This window comes from Microcaecilia unicolor, chromosome 11, assembly GCF_901765095.1.
Source record: "Microcaecilia unicolor chromosome 11, aMicUni1.1, whole genome shotgun sequence".
NCBI classification, from domain to species: Eukaryota; Metazoa; Chordata; class Amphibia; order Gymnophiona; family Siphonopidae; genus Microcaecilia; species Microcaecilia unicolor.
In genome coordinates, this window is record NC_044041.1 from 78,876,446 (window position 1) to 78,895,042 (window position 18,597).

At 46.5% G+C, this 18,597-nt stretch overlaps 1 protein-coding gene across 3 annotated transcripts in view; it reads right to left on the reverse strand.

The window, feature by feature from the left end:
• Positions 1-614: 614 nt before the first annotated feature.
• LOC115480504 overlaps positions 615-18,597 on the reverse strand; it is a 36,865-nt gene continuing 18,882 nt past the window's right edge. For 2 of the 3 annotated variants that reach the window (XM_030219227.1, XM_030219226.1), the window contains exons 4-5: positions 16,215-16,325; positions 615-1,219 (exon numbers count right to left, since the gene is read on the reverse strand). In XM_030219227.1, coding sequence (XP_030075087.1) covers positions 1,119-1,219; positions 16,215-16,325 — 212 coding nt within the window. In that variant the 3' untranslated portion in view covers positions 615-1,118. Of the gene's footprint in view, positions 1,254-16,214; positions 16,326-18,597 lie in introns of all 3 variants that reach the window. The other variant, XM_030219228.1, reaches the window with a different exon arrangement.

Consider the following 18,597-nt stretch of genomic DNA (forward strand, 5'->3'; position numbering starts at 1 on the left):
ATATCTCATGCATATTCGCTGGGGAAATCCTGAAAACCTGACTGGGTTGCAGCCCTCGAGGACCGAGGTTGCCCACCCCTGATCTATATAATAAACAATGTAACCATATACAACATAGCTAACCAAATAGAAGAAAAACAAACCCCCCTCCCCCCAAATACTGTCCTCAGCAGGGTTTGTCAACTGATTGGGTAAAACAAACTAAACACAAACTGGTTTATAGGCTGGTCACTAGGTATTGCTTCCTCATGATGGCCGAGACACCCTTCTCAGAGGTTGACCTGGGGTGCAGAGTCCTGTCTCGAGGTTCAAACACAGACCCTTTGCAGGTCCAATGTGCAGCACTTACCACTGAGATCTTGGGTCAACCTTTATGCTTGCAACCATTGCAGAATCATTCATATTGTGCAATTCTGTAAATATTATTCTCTGGTCTGTGACAGACAGAAGGAAGATGCTTAGATGGGAAAATGTGTAATTCTGCCTTCTGACACCCTAGAAAAATTTGCCCCCCCCCCCCCCCCCCCGAAGCTCCTGGTATCAAGTAACCCAAATCAGATATGAGTGAGACAATAGCCAATGAATTGTTTATCTATATGCAGAAGTACTTCAGAGGGCATGAAAAGCCTCTGCTGTTCTTGAATTCCAGTTCTGTATTCTACCTTTCCTGGAAAAGAGGCTGGTTCATGCACAATCAATTAAAAAAACTGCTGTATGAAATAAATAAATAGAACAATGTCTAAGCTAGAAAGAAATGGCATGTAAGTTTCACTTGCAGCAATGAGATTTTTTTATGGCATTTCACACAGGAAGGATGTGCGTAGATGTCTGTAAGAGCGAAACAGAGAACGCAGGACAGGAAGGTGAGGAGGCCTTTGAAAAATGACTGCTCTCCACACATAATTAACGTAAAAAGGTGCTGCTTCACACAGAGAACACACATTGCACAACCACTGTTCCTTTCCGAACATTCTCTGGAGCAGTCCGTTTTCAGCTTGTTTGTGATTTGCTTCTGCTCTTTTGAGACTGGTTGGAATTTGTTTTTTCTCTGCCCTTGATAGAATTGTTTTCAGTAGGTTCATGCCTGGGGTCCAAACTGTGCTTGAGACTCAGAACTGCTATTTTCTGTACTCTGTGAGCTCTGTCCAGGTGGTTGGTTCTCTTGGTCTCTGTACAGCTGCATAGCATTGACAGGTCAGATTTATTTTCTGTGTGTTTTCTGAGAAAGATGTGATAGCTGTGTTAGTCCACTTCTAAAAGCAGTCAACAGAAATAGAATAAAATAAAACTCTTAAAAACATCCACACTGGACCATCAATACTCACCCGAAACTATTACAAAATTAATCACATTTATTTTAACTCGCAACTATTTCCGCTTTTAACAACAATATCTACCTACAAATCATGGGTACTGCGATGGGCACCAGGGCAGCACCTCAATATGCTAACCTCTTTATGGCTGAACTTGAAGAGACATTTCTGAATACATATCAGACCACACCCCTAAAATACTACCGGTATATTGATGACATTTTTATGATTTGGACTCAGGGGGAAGAAACTCTAAAACAATTTTACAGTTCTTTCAATACATACCATCCTACAATCAGATTCAAAATTGACTACTCCCCAGAAAGTCAATTTTTTGGACACCACAGTTTCAATCAGCAATGGCTACATACAAACATTCATATATAGGAAACCCACAGACAAATGCAGCTACCTCCACAACTCCAGCTTCCACTCTTCACATACAAAAAAAATCAATTATTCATAGCCAAGCCACAAGATACCACCGTATCTGCTCTGACCCAGGGGACAGAGATAGGCACCTCAAAATCCTGACTGCATCCTTCGAACAGAAAGGCTACAACCCCAAAATAATTTCCAAGAATATTGCCTCCTCCCTCAAAACACCCAGGGAAAATCTGCTACAATACAAAGAAAAGAAAGCCACAGACAGAACCCCACCCCCCTCCCTTATAGTGACATACAACCCAAAGCTGGAAAAACTGAGGAAAATCATAAGAGTTCTGCAGTCACTACTCCAGGAGGATGAATTATACTGAGAGAGATATTCCCATCCCCACCAGTGCTGGCCTTCCGACAGCCACCCAGTTTAAAACACAAGCTGGTGAGAAGCAAGCTCTCAACAGAGACCCATAAAGAAGAGAATGGCACACATCCTTGCAATATATCCAGCTGCAAACTATGCCAAAACATTTCACAAGACCCCATGGAAAAATATTCAACATAAAGGAATCCTTCACATGCCCATCTTCCAATGTAGTGTATGTCATCCAGTGTAAAAAATGTGACAAAGGATGCTATATTGGAGAAACAAGCCAGATGCTGAAGAAGAGATTTAATTTATATAGACATCTTATGAAAAATGCCAGTGCCAACCAGGATGTTACCTCTATGGGACAGCACGTCACAAAACCAGAACACTGTACTAATGATTTTATGGTGAGAATACTTAAAGGAAACTTTAAAACAATACAGGAAGGCTAGACCTTTGAAGTCAAAATGATTAAATATTTTGACACCCACCAGATGGGACTTAACAAAGATCTGGGTTTTCTAGCCCATTATAAACCATGAAATTTCACTGCTTTGTCGCCCTCTGATCACCATGCATATCTCCCTGTACCCCATCCTCTCAGCCCTCTCTGTTTCTCACCTAGCCCACCCCTCCCTCATCCTTTCAGACCGTCACTGAAATACTTTGATGTTTCACTTATATATGCTGTTACTTATCAAAATTTGCTTATTTCTGATCTGACAAAGAGGGTCTAATTTCGAAAGCTAATCAAAAAATGTATTAAGTTAGTCCAATAAAAAAGGTATCATCTTATTTTCTTTTCTATGTTTTATTTTATTCTATTTCTATTGACTGCTCTGAGAAAGATGAATCTATGATAAGCCACAGCCAGCAGCTAAAGTTCACCCAGCACTTGAAGGATTTGAACCCACAGATTCCAAGGTGGAAAACAGGGATACTGACCACCATCAGCTGATGGCACAAAGTCTCCCTTTTACCCCATATACTTCTCTTTCATGGGTTAAACTGTAGGACAGGCAAGAACAACCCAACACTTAAAATATTTTCAGGGCCACCAAGAGGGGGGTGAGTGGGTGGGGGCAAGATTCCCTGGGCCCGGCCTCCAAGGAGGGCCTGGCGCCGGCGATCGAAAGAGACTGCTCTGCCAGCCACAGGCCCTTCTTCCTGCTGCGTCCTGCCCAGTGTTGCCAGGTAGCTGTGGAAAACTAAGCATGTTTTACTTAAAAAAAAAAAAAAAAGCCCAATACAAGCGATATCAGTTCCTAAAAACAAACCCAATTTTTTATGTGTCTTATAAAGTATGTCCCAGGTGTCAGAAGGCAGCACTAATTCAGGGGCGGTGCATGTTGTGATTAACTCCTTCCATAGCCAATGAAGAAACGAAAAGGCTGGACTAAGTGGCGGCTGACACACTTGCAATGTTATCATGGCGACAAGTGTGGGCAATTGGCAGTATATCAAATAAAAGAAAAAAGAACAAGCGGAAACAAGAAGCTACTTCACAGGAGAAGGGACGCGGCAGGAAAAAGGATCTATAGCCGGCAGAGCAATCTCTCTTGTTTGCTCCCGAGGGAGCCCAGCATTGTCTCTCGGCAGCCCTGAATATTTGGAGCCACAGACTTAGGGGCCCTTTTACTAAGCCGCGTAAGCGTCTACGCGCGCCCAACGCATGCCAAAATGGAGTTACCGCCCGACTACTGTGTGTCTCGCGGTAATTTCATTTTTGGTGTGCATCCGATATGTGAGTCTGAAAAATTTTATTTTCAGGCGCGCTAACGGATGCGTGCCAAGTGACATTTGGCGCGCGTAGGTCATTACTGCCTGGTTACCGTGTGTGTCTTTACTGCTAGGTCAATGGCTGGCGGTAAGGTCTCAGACCCAAATTGGACGTGCAGCAATTTTCATTTTGCCGCACGTCCATTTTCAGCAAAAAAGAAAAAGGCCTTTTTTACAGGCACGCTAAAAAATGGATCGGCATGCGCCCAAAACCCGTGCCTACACTACTGCAAGCCATTTTTCAGCGCGCCTTAGTAAAAGGACCCCTTATTTCTTTACTTTTTAAAATTAGGGCTGAACTTCAATTAAAATATTAATTGCAATTAATCATGAGGAGGAGTAGCCTAATGGTTAGTGCAGTGGCTTGAGAACCTGGGGAACCAAGTTTCCCACTGCAGCTCCTTGTGACTCTGGGCAAGTCACTTAACCCTCCATTACTCCAGGTACAAAAAAAGTACCTGTATATAATGTGTAAACCGCTTTGATTGTAACCACAGAAATGTGGTAAATCCTCATCTCTTTTCTTTTCCCACAGCAGCTCCTTGTTAGGGTTGGCCAGAGGGGGGCAAGGTTACCCGGGCCCAGCCTCCAAGGCTTGCGGACGCAGGCAGTAGGTTCTGACCCTTGGTCTGAACCTCTCCTGCTCCTGTGTGTTGGGACCTGGGTGATTGTGTTAACAGGAGCAGGAGAGTGACAGACCCAGGGAAGAGCAGACTCAGGAAGGTAAGGGGGCATGGGGCAGCACGGTGGCCCGGAGGGAGGAAGCTGCAGCCTGAGTGGGGGGGGGGGGGGGGCAGTGGCTGCAGCTGCTCTGTCTCTCGGCTGCCCTGCTCCTTGTGACTGTGGGCAAGTCACTTAACCCTTCATTGCTCCAGGTACAAAAAAAGTACCTGTATATAATGTGTAAACCGCTTTGATTGTAACCACAGAAATGTGGTAAATCCTCATCTCTTTTCTTTTCCCACAGCAGCTCCTTGTTAGGGTTGGCCAGAGGGGGGCAAGGTTACCCGGGCCCAGCCTCCAAGGCTTGCGGACGCAGGCAGTAGGTTCTGACCCTTGGTCTGAACCTCTCCTGCTCCTGTGTGTTGGGACCTGGGTGATTGTGTTAACAGGAGCAGGAGAGTGACAGACCCAGGGAAGAGCAGACTCAGGAAGGTAAGGGGGCATGGGGCAGCACGGTGGCCCGGAGGGAGGAAGCTGCAGCCTGAGTGGGGGGGGGGGGGGCAGTGGCTGCAGCTGCTCTGTCTCTCGGCTGCCCTGCTCCTTGTGACTGTGGGCAAGTCACTTAACCCTTCATTGCCCAGAATCACAAGGAGCTGCAGTGGGGAAAAATAAATAACATACCTTTGATAGCACGATTAATCGATATTACAAATTTTACTCAATATGCAGCCCTAAAAAAATTAAAGAATAAAAAGTAATGAAAAGATAGGAAATACACAAATATGGAATGCTCTACCCATAGACCTGAAATCAATTGTCGAAACAAATAACTTTCGCAAATCTCTGAAGACATACTTCTTCAACAAGGCCTATAATGAGAACCAACAGCTTCACTAATTCACCTTCCCAACCCAACCAGCTATGAAAATCCACTTCCACTATCACCCGCCCAATCACTTCCTTTTTTCTTCCCTACTTAATCTCTACACACTACTAACTGTATCTGATATTCTGGAATGACAATGTCATAACAAAACTATGTAAGCCACATTGAGCCTGCAAATAGGTGGGATAATGTGGGATACAAATGCAATAAATAAATAAAATACAAACTACAAATTGAAAAATTACAAATTAAATAATCTAAAACAGCATGCAGAATTTCACAGCCTACTTTAGAAAAGCAAGCCTATTTTAAATTAACCTTGATTAATTATTCCATAATCATGAGTAGAGCTGCCAAGATACCCAGTTCCAGGCTGAAGATTTTGGGCCAATTCTGGATTTCTAACCACACCATCCCGGTGCGTTATGGAACTTGCTGCACTGATTTCAGTGGGCAGGATCAGGCACTACAAATCCCACACTGCTTTGGAATGTAAGTTCAAAACCAGGACTGGCCCAAAATCTCTAGCCTGGAACTGGGTAACTTGACATCTCTGCGAATTTAGTACTGTGTTGAGTCAACCAGTCCCCACCCTACGGGACACAAGATTTACAAGGCTTCCTTTTTGTACGTGGCATCTTGGTTCTATAGTCTTTCAAATCCTGAAACATGTTCAGCCATAATGAATGTACTCAATTTATTATCCTTATTTCCATACAATATGCTTGAAGGTTCAAGTCTGTAAGGTTCCTTTTTTTCCAGCTCTGTTTTTTTATCGAAAAAGTTTCAACAATTCAATTAACAATTCTCTTGAACATGTATTGTCTCATACAGTTGTTTTGGTTATACTATGAAACATAGGCCATGCCATCATGAGTAGCATATCCAGTTTCTTATTAATAAATACCTCTTCAAGGGCCCTGTTTAAAATGGCGCACTAGCATTTTTAGCACATGATAAAAATTAGTGCATGTTCTGCCCCCATATTCATGGAGGCAGGGTATATTATGATGCATATTTAATATGAGTATTATTTGTATTTAATTACATTGTTTGTGTAATAGAACTGTCTATTAGGACTGTTTTTCCTATAGTTTACAGTTCCTGTGATTGACTCCTTGTGAGCTTTCCCTGGTGGCTCTTGGCTCTGAGCTAGGGCCAGCTCTCCCTCTTTGCCCCTGCTTCTTAGCATGCCTTTGTGATCAGCAGCTGTTCTAGGGGCTGATCCCTCCTTAATCTACTGTAATTCCATCAAGATTTTTCGCCATCGCCCCAAGACATCTTCCAAAGTCATCTTACTGCAAAACCCGCCCCGTTGCCCGGACATGTCCTCAGAGGATGGTAACCCTAGACATCCGTGTCCCTTATGCCTTCTTCCCTCCCTCCCCCTTTATAATTTGGACATTCCAGTTTGTAAAATGGATGTTCATGCTGGATGTTTCCAGCGTATGTATGTTCATCTCATGTATTTTCAAACAGGAAATCTTGAAGTATTTCCTGTTCAACATACTTGTGAGATGGACATCCATTTGGGATGTTCTGACTTGGATGTCCTTTTAAAAATGCCCCTCCACATATTAATAGATGCATTTCTTACCAATGTTATGTATCTAAAAATACTCATTAACTCTTGATAATTAATTCAATAGGTACTTGTTTCTCATGAAATAAACTCCAGTTGCATCAGAAGTAATACTGAGAAGGCTGTTGGTTCAAGTCCTTCCTGAAGACAGGATATAGAAGGATATCTTGAGTGTTCTGCCAAATCAGCCACTTTTTCTATTCCAGTCTTTCTTAAGCAGGACAAACATTGAGGACTCTCATCCCCAGGCATAAACAATAAGTTATTGCTTGCTGGGGACATGGTCATCAATCATTTAATCCCAGACTTCAAACAATATCTGGAGACAAGGATGTATCATTATTTTCATTTTTAGATGGTCCCTTGGAGAGAATAGGATATCCCTAACTCAGTATGATCAGGTAAATGAATTGCCTACGTCTATTGAAGGTATTTGGTATGCCCAAGGACTGGGCTAAGAACCCCTATTGTATTCTTAGCCCAGTCCTTGGGACATACCAAATCAGTCTACCTTTCAAGATATCCACTATGAATATGTATGATTTGAATTTGCATGTACTGCCTTCATTGTATGCAAATCTAACTCGTATATATTCATTGTAGATATCCTGGAAACCTGACTGGCTGGGTGTGTCCTGAGAAATGCACTGAGAACCCATGGTCTAATAAAGCAGCTCTTAAATATACTGCCTATATATATATATATATATTGTTACGTGGCTCACCTTCCCTCCGAGGTTGCAGCTCCCCAAACAAAAAGAACACTCTCCAGCCGTGCTCACCTCCAACTCAAAATAAAGCTGTTTATTGCATAGGAAGGGCGTCCCTCCTTCTCTCAAGTACAGATCCAAAACCCAAAACAAATCCCTGTTACCAGGTACCTTACTCAAGCCGGTTTGGTGCACAGGCCAGGCTTCAGCAGCTGTGTCCCTCTCCTAGAGAGGAGCAGCTAAAAGCAAAAAAAAAAACCCCCCCGGTTCAGTTTAGCTAGGCTTACCAAAATACAGTTCAGTTTAGCCAGGCTTTAAAATCCCAGCCTGGCCTTCAAAACACAGTTCAGGCTAGCCAGGCTTTCAAAACACAGTTCAGGTTAGCCAGGCTTTCAAAACACAGCCAGGCTTTCAAAGCACAGTTCAGGTTAGCCAGGCTTTCAAAGCACAGTTCAGGTTAGCCAGGCTTTCAAAACCCAGCCAGGCTTTCAAAGCACAGTTCAGGTTAGCCAGGCTTTCAAAGCACAGTTCACTTTCAATTCCAGCTTTAAAACACAATATGGCTCTGCGCGGGCTCAAAGCCTAGGGTCCCACCCTCTTGGTCAGTCATACTCCTACCTGACCTCCTCCCGCTTGACCCGACTTGGCCCCGCTACCTCCTTGGCTTTCGCTGAGCCAGAGCTGAAAAGTCCATTGGCTCTTCCAGGGTGTTCTCCGGTTCAGTCAACTCCATAGGGCACGGCTCACTCTCTGCCTCTCTCTCCTCAGGAGCCCAATCCATATTCTCCTCACCCCGCCCCTCTCCCAGCTGCTCAGCCTTTTCTTCATTAAAGTTCTTTGGAGTCCCTTCTTTCTCCACCCACTTGTTCCACCACCTCTTCCACCAGGTTGGAGAATCAGCCTTACTCCTTCCCCTGTGGCCCTCCTCTGGTCTCTCCCGGGAATGCACATGGTTTCTCTTATCCCCCGGTTCCCTTGGGGCATGCTGGGAGTTGTAGTTTCCTATTTCGGATTCTTCCCCGGGGATTGCCTGCCTGTACCTGGGGTATTCTTGCTTACCCCAGGGTTCCTTTGGGGCATGCTGAAATTTGTAGTCCCTTTCTCTCCTCTTTTCTTTCTGTTCCCCAGGGCTGCCTACATACTCTTTACATACCCCCCCCCCCCTTAAATTTCCATCCCCCCATTCTTTCTTATTCTCCTCCCCTACTCGGGACAGGGCATCAACATTTCCTAAACATCGCCCTGGGCGATGCTCCACTGAATATTGGAAAGGCTGCAGCGCTAGGTACCAACGCATTAGTCTCCCATTATTATTCTTCATCATATTCAGCCATTTCAAGGGAGCATGGTCCGTTACCAATTTAAATTTTCTCCCTTCCAAATAGACACTACATTCTTGCACTGCCCATCGTATGGCTAAACACTCCTTTTCTATGGTAGAGTAATGTTCCTCATGAGGTAGGAGCTTCCGACTTAAGTAGAATACCGGGTGTTCCTCCCCTTCATGCTCCTGGGACAGTACTGCTCCTAACCCCCTACCCGAAGCATCTGTTTGAAGGACAAAGGGCTTTTCAAAATCCACTGCCTTCAACACAGGTTCCTGGCACAGGGCCCTCTGCATCCGTTCAAATGCCCTCAACTCCTCCCCTCCCCACCTCAAGTGGTCCGGATTCTTCCCTCTCAGCATGTCGGTTAAAGGAGTGGCCATTGAGGAAAAATGAGGGATGAACCTGCGGTAATACCCTACCATCCCCAGGAAGCTACGTAATTGTTTCTTGGTGTTGGGTCTGGGAAACTCTTGGATGCTTTTAACCTTATTTAATAAGGGGCGCACCTCTCCCCTTCCCACCATATAGCCCAAATACTTCACCCGGTACTGCGCAAAATAGCTTTTTTTTGGGTTCAGGGTGAGTCCTGCCTCCCTAAAAGCCTGCAGCACTGCCTCTACCTGGTTTAAATGGGTGTTCCAGTCTTCACTATGTATTACCACATCATCCATATACGCAGCGGCGTAGGTCTGATGTGGTCGGAGCACCCTGTCCAGCAACCTCTGGCAGCTCGCCGCCGCGGAATTAAGGCCAAAGGGTAATCTCTTAAACTGGTACAGGCCTATGGGCATACTAAAGGCCATCTTAGCTTGGGCCCCAGGAGTAAGTGGAATCTGCCAGTACCCTTTTGTCAAGTCCAGGGTAGTGAGATATTGGGCAGATCCTAGCCGGTCCACCAGCTCTTCAATATAGGGCATAGGATATGCGTCTGCTTGAGAGATATTATTAAGCTGGCGGAAATCTATGCAAAATCTCCACTCCCCCTCGGGTTTTGGCACTAACACCACTGGACTTGACCAGGGGCTATTGGACTCCTCAATCACCCCGAAGTCTAACATTTCCTGTACCTGTTTTATAACCTCCCTCCTTTTCATGGGGGAAAGCTTGTATGGCTTTTGCCGCACTACTTTACCCCTTTCTGTTATAATGTCGTGCTCCACTAGGTGAGTATTCCCCGGACAGGCCGTCAATACATCATCAAACCCTTTCAGGAGCCTTCCTATCTCCTTCTTTTGTACCAGTGTCAGCCGGGAATTAACCCCTGGCTCCCCGGGCTTGAAAATATCTCTTATTTGGGGTCCCAACTCCTCTCCATCCTTTTCCTCCCCCCGAGTCTGGAAGCCCACCCTTGCTACCCAGGGTTTCATCAGGTTGACATGGAAGGTTTGGACCCGGCCCTTCTCGTTCGCCACCTCATACGTGAGAGGCCCTAATCTCCTCCTTACAACCCAGGGTCCCTTCCACCTAGAGGCAAACTTATGAGGGTCTTCGGAGATCAGGATAAGGACCCTATCTCCTACTATAAACTCCCTTTCCCGAGTACCTTTATCATAATATTCCTTTTGTTGGTTCTGGCTTTGTTCTAGCCTATCCTGGGAATATTCCTGTAACTTGTCCAATCTGGCCCTCAGATCCTGTAAATATTCGACCACTGACTGATCAGATGCTTCCGGAGGTACCCAATGTTCCTGCAATATATCTAAAATCCCCCTTGGCCTCCTGCCAAACATTAGTTCATAAGGCGAAACCCCTAATGAGTCTTGCACCTTTTCCCTGTAGGCATATAGCACAAAGGGCAACAGTTGGTCCCACCCTTTCCTATCCTCGCCTAACGCTTTTTTTAACATACCCTTTAAAGTTCTATTAAAGCGTTCCACCATCCCATTGGTTTGAGGATGGTAGGCCGCGGTACGGATATGCTTTATCCCAAAAGCCTCCCACACTTGCCTTAAGGTACTTGACATAAAGTTGGACCCCCGGTCTGTCAAAACTTCTTGGGGGAAGCCAACCTCACAAAAGATTTTTATCAGTTCCCTGGCAATGCCCTTTGCTGATAGGCTTCTCAAAGGTAAGGCCCATGGGTACCGAGTGGCCATATCCATAATCACCAACACATAGAGGAAACCTCTCTGGGATTTTGTTACCGGACCAATAATATCCATGGCTATTCTCCTCACCGGTTGTTCCACCCTAGGCAGGGGTTTTAAAGGTGCCCTAGGTGGCAGCCGGTCGGCCACCTTCTGACAGTTGGGGCAGGACTTACAATACTTCTCCACCTCCCCATAAACTCCGGGCCAATAGAAGCGCCCCAATATCTGAGTCAGGGTAGCTTGAGAGCCCTTATGCCCCCCCAAAGGGTGATCATGAGCTAGCCTTACTACCAGGGGGCGAAAAGCTTGGGGGACTACTAGCTGTCTCCCCGACTCAGAGTTCTCCCAGTTGGGTACCTTGCGATATAGTATGTCCCCTTCTATCAGGAACCCCGGAGCCTCCCTGCCTTCACCTTGTCGTGCCCTTCCCCAAGCATATTCTAAAGTGGGGTCATTGGCCTGCTCCCTATGAAACTGGGGAAACTGTTCCCTCAATTCTTTCGGGGCTACTGGCAGATAACTTTCTTTTTGCGCCTGCTCCAATGCCTCCCGTCTACCCCTCTGCTCCCTTTTCTTCAAAGCTTTCCCCTTTCTCTCTTTTCCTGGCTCCCCTAGGACCTCCCCCTGAAAAGGAAAAATCCCTCCTATTTCCTCTTCCTCCACCTCAGGGTCCCTCCGAGCCTGAGCGCGGGTTGTTACCAACACTCTTTTCTCACTAATACATTCGGTAAACGGGGGCCAGTCCCTTCCTAAAATCATCTCCTGTGGCAACCGGGGTAGAACGGCCATGGCTATCTCTATCTCCCCTGTGGGCCCCTTCAAGTGAACTCTATGGAGGGTATAACGAGTACTGGCCCCATGTATACATTGAATAGCCACTGCTCCCTCATAGGTATCCTGACCTCGTGTTCTCTTTTTCCTTATTTGTTCCCATAACCTCCTAGAGATCATGGACTGGTCTGCCCCGGAGTCTAACATGGCTACAATCGGTAAACCCTCCACCTCCACCTTGGCATTATACCGTGGCCTAAACCCTTGGGCCACCTGCGAGGTCCATCCCTCCCGACCTGGGCAATCCTTCAGGAAGTGCCCCTCTGTCCCACACTTATAACACAATTTTCCTCCATACGAGGTAGCCTTTTTCCCAGGGCCTGCGGGTAATACTGGCTTTTTACCCACCTCGCTGTACTCGTGCTTCCCTCCCTGGGGATCTGGCTTAAAGAAGGCACTTTTGGAACCCCAGCCTCCCACCGGTCGGGGCTTACCACCCTCCAGGTCGGGTCCTCCCCAATGTTGGGCTTCCAAATAACCCTCCAACCCGGCTGTCACGGCCTCCACCGTCTTACAGCCCCTTTGGACCAATCCTGCCCTAATCTCCCTGGGAAGGCCCTGCAGGAACTGCTCCACTACTAATTCTTGAAGAATCTCTCCCGTGGTGTGGCTATCAGGTTCCAACCATTTTTTTACCAAGTCCATCAGTTTAGTGGCCACCGCTTTAGGGATTTCTCCCTTTTCCCATTTAGTGGACCGAAACTTACGCCTATAAGCCTGGGTACTTAGTCCGTAACGGTCCTTAATGGCCTCTCTTAACTTCCCATAGTGGGCAGCATCCCCAGGAGCCAAGTCTCTAAAGGCTGCGAGAGCCTCCCCAGATAATGAAGGCACTAACCGCATGGCCCACTGCTCTTGGGGCCATCCTGCGGCCACCGCCACCCTCTCGAATGCGGTCAGGAAATCATCTACATTATCCTGCTCAGACAACTTTCCCCAAGTAAGTGAGTTCAAGGATAAAGGTCCTACCGCACCGCTTCCTCCTGGCCCCTGTCCGGTTACTCCGGCTCCCACGTCCCTTGGAGCATTGATCCCCCTCTGAAAAAAGTCTTGGAGCATATTCAGCACCGGTTGTTGCTGCTCTCGTGCAGCCGTCAAGGAGTCCTCCACCATCTTATTGGTCAGTTCCTGCTGTTTCTGGAACTGCATCGTCATCCACGCGAAGATCTCCTTGGGGTCCATCCTGGGTCCGGCTCCGCGACTCCTGGGGGGGGAAAAAACAGAGGACAAACTCCAAGTGCGACTTCCCGACTTCTGTTTCCCTTTTTCTAAGATCCCTTTATTCCCCCCCCCCAATCTAGGCCCCGCTTACCGGAACCCTAGACGGGTCTGCGCCTTTCTCAGCGTTGGCCCCTCCGTCGGGCTTTTCGGCTTTGCTGGTCTTGGCCTCCTCGAGCGACAGGTCCGAAAAGGGATCCCACTCCTGACACCAATTGTTACGTGGCTCACCTTCCCTCCGAGGTTGCAGCTCCCCAAACAAAAAGAACACTCTCCAGCCGTGCTCACCTCCAACTCAAAATAAAGCTGTTTATTGCATAGGAAGGGCATCCCTCCTTCTCTCAAGTACAGATCCAAAACCCAAAACAAATCCCTGTTACCAGGTACCTTACTCAAGCCGGTTTGGTGCACAGGCCAGGCTTCAGCAGCTGTGTCCTCTCTCTTCCTCTCCTAGAGAGGAGCAGCTAAAAGCAAAAAAAACCCCCCCCCCGGTTCAGTTTAGCTAGGCTTACCAAAATACAGTTCAGTTTAGCCAGGCTTTAAAATCCCAGCCTGGCCTTCAAAACACAGTTCAGGCTAGCCAGGCTTTCAAAACACAGTTCAGGTTAGCCAGGCTTTCAAAACACAGCCAGGCTCTCAAAACACAGTTCAGGTTAGCCAGGCTTTCAAAACCACAGCCAGGCTTTCAAAACACAGTTCAGGTTAGCCAGGCTTTCAAAACACAGCCAGGCTTTCAAAGCACAGTTCAGGTTAGCCAGGCTTTCAAAGCACAGTTCAGGTTAGCCAGGCTTTCAAAACCCAGCCAGGCTTTCAAAGCACAGTTCAGGTTAGCCAGGCTTTCAAAGCACAGTTCACTTTCAATTCCAGCTTTAAAACACAATATGGCTCTGCGCGGGCTCAAAGCCTAGGGTCCCACCCTCTTGGTCAGTCATACTCCTACCTGACCTCCTCCCGCTTGACCCGACTTGGCCCCGCTACCTCCTTGGCTTTCGCTGAGCCAGAGCTGAAAAGTCCATTGGCTCTTCCAGGGTGTTCTCCGGTTCAGTCAACTCCATAGGGCAAGGCTCACTCTCTGCCTCTCTCTCCTCAGGAGCCCAAACCATATTCTCCTCACCCCGCCCCTCTCCCAGCTGCTCAGCCTTTTCTTCATTAAAGTTCTTTGGAGTCCCTTCTTTCTCCACCCACTTGTTCCACCACCTCTTCCACCAGGTTGGAGAATCAGCCTTACTCCTTCCCCTGTGGCCCTCCTCTGGTCTCTCCCGGGAATGCACATGGTTTCTCTTATCCCCCGGTTCCCTTGGGGCATGCTGGGAGTTGTAGTTTCCTATTTCGGATTCTTCCCCGGGGATTGCCTGCCTGTACCTGGGGTATTCTTGCTTACCCCAGGGTTCCTTTGGGGCATGCTGAAATTTGTAGTCCCTTTCTCTCCTCTTTTCTTTCTGTTCCCCAGGGCTGCCTACATACTCTTTACAATATATATATATATAACCTTCTGAAACTGGCTAGCTTATAAGTTATACATTGTAGACTTTACATTAGAAAAGGCTGTGGAAGTCAGAAATTTCAGAGACTCCTAAAAAAAAGGACTATACAGGCCAAGTCAAGATGAGGTACATTTAGGGCCTGTATCTATGGCACTTGAAAAGCTGTCTTTTGGGGAAGGGATGAAGAGAGAGAACAGCCCCAGGCCAGGGCCGCCGAGAGCCTGAGTCAGGCCCGGGGCAAGGCCGCCCCCAGCCCCCCCCAAGGATTGCCGCCACCCTGCCTCCCCCCAATCGCTACTGCTGTTGCCTTCCTCTCCTGCTCCCAGGCCGCCGGCACTGCAGTCCCTAATCTCCACCTACCTACCCACAGCTCCCTTCTGTCTGCCTCCGACCACCTTCATTTAAAAAAAACAAAAAAAATCTTGAAAGCGGCAGATTGCCTTGGGCGGGCATTCCCTCACTGTGTCCCGTCCTCCTCTGATGTAACTTCCTATTTCGCGAGGGCGGGACACAGTGAGGGAAGGCCTGCCTGAGGCGATTTGCCGCTTGCGAGATTTTTTTTGTTTTTTTAAATGAAAGTGGTTGGATGGCAGACAGAAGGGAGCTGAGGGTAGGTAGGTGGAGACTGGGGACTGCGGCGCCGGCGGCCTGGGAGCAGGAGAGGGCGAGAGACCCCGGCGCCAGGCCCTCCTTGGAGTCCCAGGCCTGGGAAATTTTGCCCCCCTGCCCCCCCTCTCGGAGGCCCTGCTCCGTATCTGTGGAGGTCAAAGAGTTGTCTTTGGGGGTAAGGATGAAGAGAGACAGCCCCAGACCCTGGGCTTTGGGAACCCCAGTCTGGGTACTATAAATTCTGGTCAGGTTGGGGGCGGAGCCGTACACATTGGCATTCCTATATGGCAGTGCTTCTCAACCCAGTTCTTGAAGCACACCTAGTCCCATTAGGTTTTTAGGTTATCCACAATGAATATGCGTAAGATAGATTTATATACCGAGGAGGCAATGTGTGCAAATCTTCATTGTGAATTTTCTGAAAACCTGATGGGACAGAGGGGGTCCTTTTACTAAGGTGCGCTGAAAAATGGTCTGCGCTAGTGTAGGCGTGGGTTTTGGGTGTGCGCCGATCCCTTTTTCACTGTGCCTGTAAAAAAAGACCTTTTTAAAATTTTTGCCGAAAATGGATGTGCGGCAAAATCAAAATTGCCACACATCCATTTTGGGTCTGAGACCATACTGCCAGCCATCGACCTAGCGGTAAAGACTCACACGGTAACCGGGCGGTAATGATATACATGTGTCAAATGCCACTTGGTGCACGTCCGATACGTGCGTCCGAAAATAAAAATTATTTTTCAGATGTGCGTATCGGATGCATGCCAAAAATGAAATTACTGCAAGAGCCACTCGGTAGGTGGGCAGTAACTCCATTTTGGCACATGTTGGGCACGTGTAGACACTTCCGCGGCTTAGTAAAAGGGCCCCTAAATATGCCTCAAGGACTGGATTGAGAAGCACTGCTATATGGGGTTTCACGGTGAAGTGGGACAACGATGAGGCTTGGAAATGCAGAATTATTACTCACCTTGCTGTCTGAAGAGGTTTGAGATGAAAACCAGCAGGAAAACAAGAAAGATGAACTTGCACAAGAGTATAGGGCCAAAAGTGGACAAGATAATTCCATTACTTGACATCACTGAAATAATAATAATACTGTAATAATAAAAATCCCAACAAAAGGGAAAAGAACTTTAAACACCAAAAGGTAATTTCAAGAAACGTGTGGGTTCTGAGGCACATGGACTAACTGTAAACAGGATGTGTTACACTGGGCTAAAATTAATCAGGGTGGAGCAAGAGCTGTACCAGGATCCAAGCCAAGTGGGTGAGGAACGGCGAGCTACACTCCTTTACTCTCATTCTAGCAAAGGATGAGCTCTTTTCTAACTGTGGAAAGGAAGTGGCGAGCAGGTTACCTTTTTTTTTTTTGTCTCAGAGTGAAATCTGGCCCAAAGTTGGACCAATTCCTTTGCTCATACATTTTACTAGTATATGGCTGTCATTTTTAGGTTCCCCCCACCACCTGTCTTTTCCTTCAAAAGTGGAACTTGGTCTTCAAGAACATTTAAAAATACATTTTTAGACATCTATTTTTAACTTCAGCCAACTATTTTTTTCCTACCATGTGCTTGGGGTGGGTTGGGATGGGAGATCAGGGTGGGTGGCTGGGAAACAAACTGGTGTTTCAAAGTTGTATAGCTGTTGAAAAGTCTGTATATGACACTAATGAAGTGTGTAGTTTTGATAGGCTAGTTGTACTTTGTTACTAAAGGGAAATCTAATAAAGATTTTAGATGAAAAAAAGCTATTTACATTTTTTTTTGCATTTTCCACTTTCCAGTAGGAGGTATATCACCTAGGGCCCTTGTTAATAAAAAAAAAAAACCTGCTAATGCAGATACACTGAAGAATTGCAGTAAATGTTTTATTCTTTGACTGTATATTTGGTATCTTCAGTGGCGATCCTAGGTTGACTGCCACCTGCTGCCCCCCCCCCGGGTGCAGTGGCGTCCATCCCCCCAGGATGCAGCACGACACCCCCCCCCCCGGTGCAATGACACCCCCCTCCCCGGCGCATCTGCACCCTCCAGCAGCGTGCACCCGGGGTGGACCGCCTCCACCGCCCCTGCTACGCCACTGGGTATCCTGAACACACAAAAACAATGGTCCAGGTCTTTCATTCATGGAAAAAGAAGACAAGTTTGAACAGTTTCCCTCACTTGGGGGGTCATTCCTGTACATACCAAGCTGCCAAAGTGTGTGTGTGTGTGGGGGGGGGGGTTAAGTACATAAATGTCTGCTTGTGACTGTTTGCAACAAATTTATTAGCATGAAGAAACTGATGTCATTTTCTTTTCCTCCCTTTGGTAACCTCTTCAGTTTATGCTTTGATTGTAATGTCTTGAATTAATACTGTATAGTTTGTAAAACCTTCTTTTAATATTTGTTGAGGTCTTCCATTCACAGTTTTTTTTTTCTGTTGGAGGCCAGACTACATGGAAGGTGACTCAAAGCAAGTATTCACTGAAACTTTATGCAAAACGGGAAGAAGACCCATGGGTACTGAGGCCCATCATGAATCAGCATGATTTACAACATCAAGATCCCTTCTTCATCAAATACTGGGAGGAACCAAGTGACTGTGGTAGGCTCATCTGCCCTCAGGATCATCGGCCTACAATTGCTGCACAGTTTTGTGGGACTGAACCTTAAACTACTACTACTACTATAAATCATTTCTATAGAATAAAGTTTGTTTTTCTAGCATTTGAGGACTTATTCCTATTATTGTTTTAGGAGTTTATTCTTTTCTTTAATATTTATGTGCATATTATTGGAATTATTACTAAATTTGTGAGGATTAAGAAAAAGTGACAGGTCAAATAAGAGACACATGTATTTATTGAATGTAGTTCTAAGAGAATTGATGTTTGTAAATGCGTTCGTTTTCTTTTTATGGGGAGAGTGAAAAGACAGTGATAATCCTAGAGTGATAAGGGGAGCCTATTATTAACACCCTGTTTACAAAGGTCTGCTAGCGTTCTTTAGCGTGCACTAAAAATTAGCAAATGCTGTGTAGGTGCCTGTAGGAATATTGTGGGCATGTACACAGTAAGCAAGTGCTGAAGAACGTTAGGGCACCTTTGTAAACAGGGCCCCTAGTTTTTGTAGGGGAATGTGACAGAAAGGGATGCAGGAGGGTGGGGATCTCTATAACAGCTTAAATTCCCAAGATCAGATAGCCCTGAAATAAAGCCAACCTGAGACTGTACCAGGACCAGTACCAAAATGGGAAGATCAGAAACTGTGTTATTTGGAATGGATCTCTACCTTCTACGCCTCTGTTTAGCTTTCGGTTTTTGATAGCAGAGGGGTTGGAGAAAAGACTGATGCCCTCTGGTTCTTAC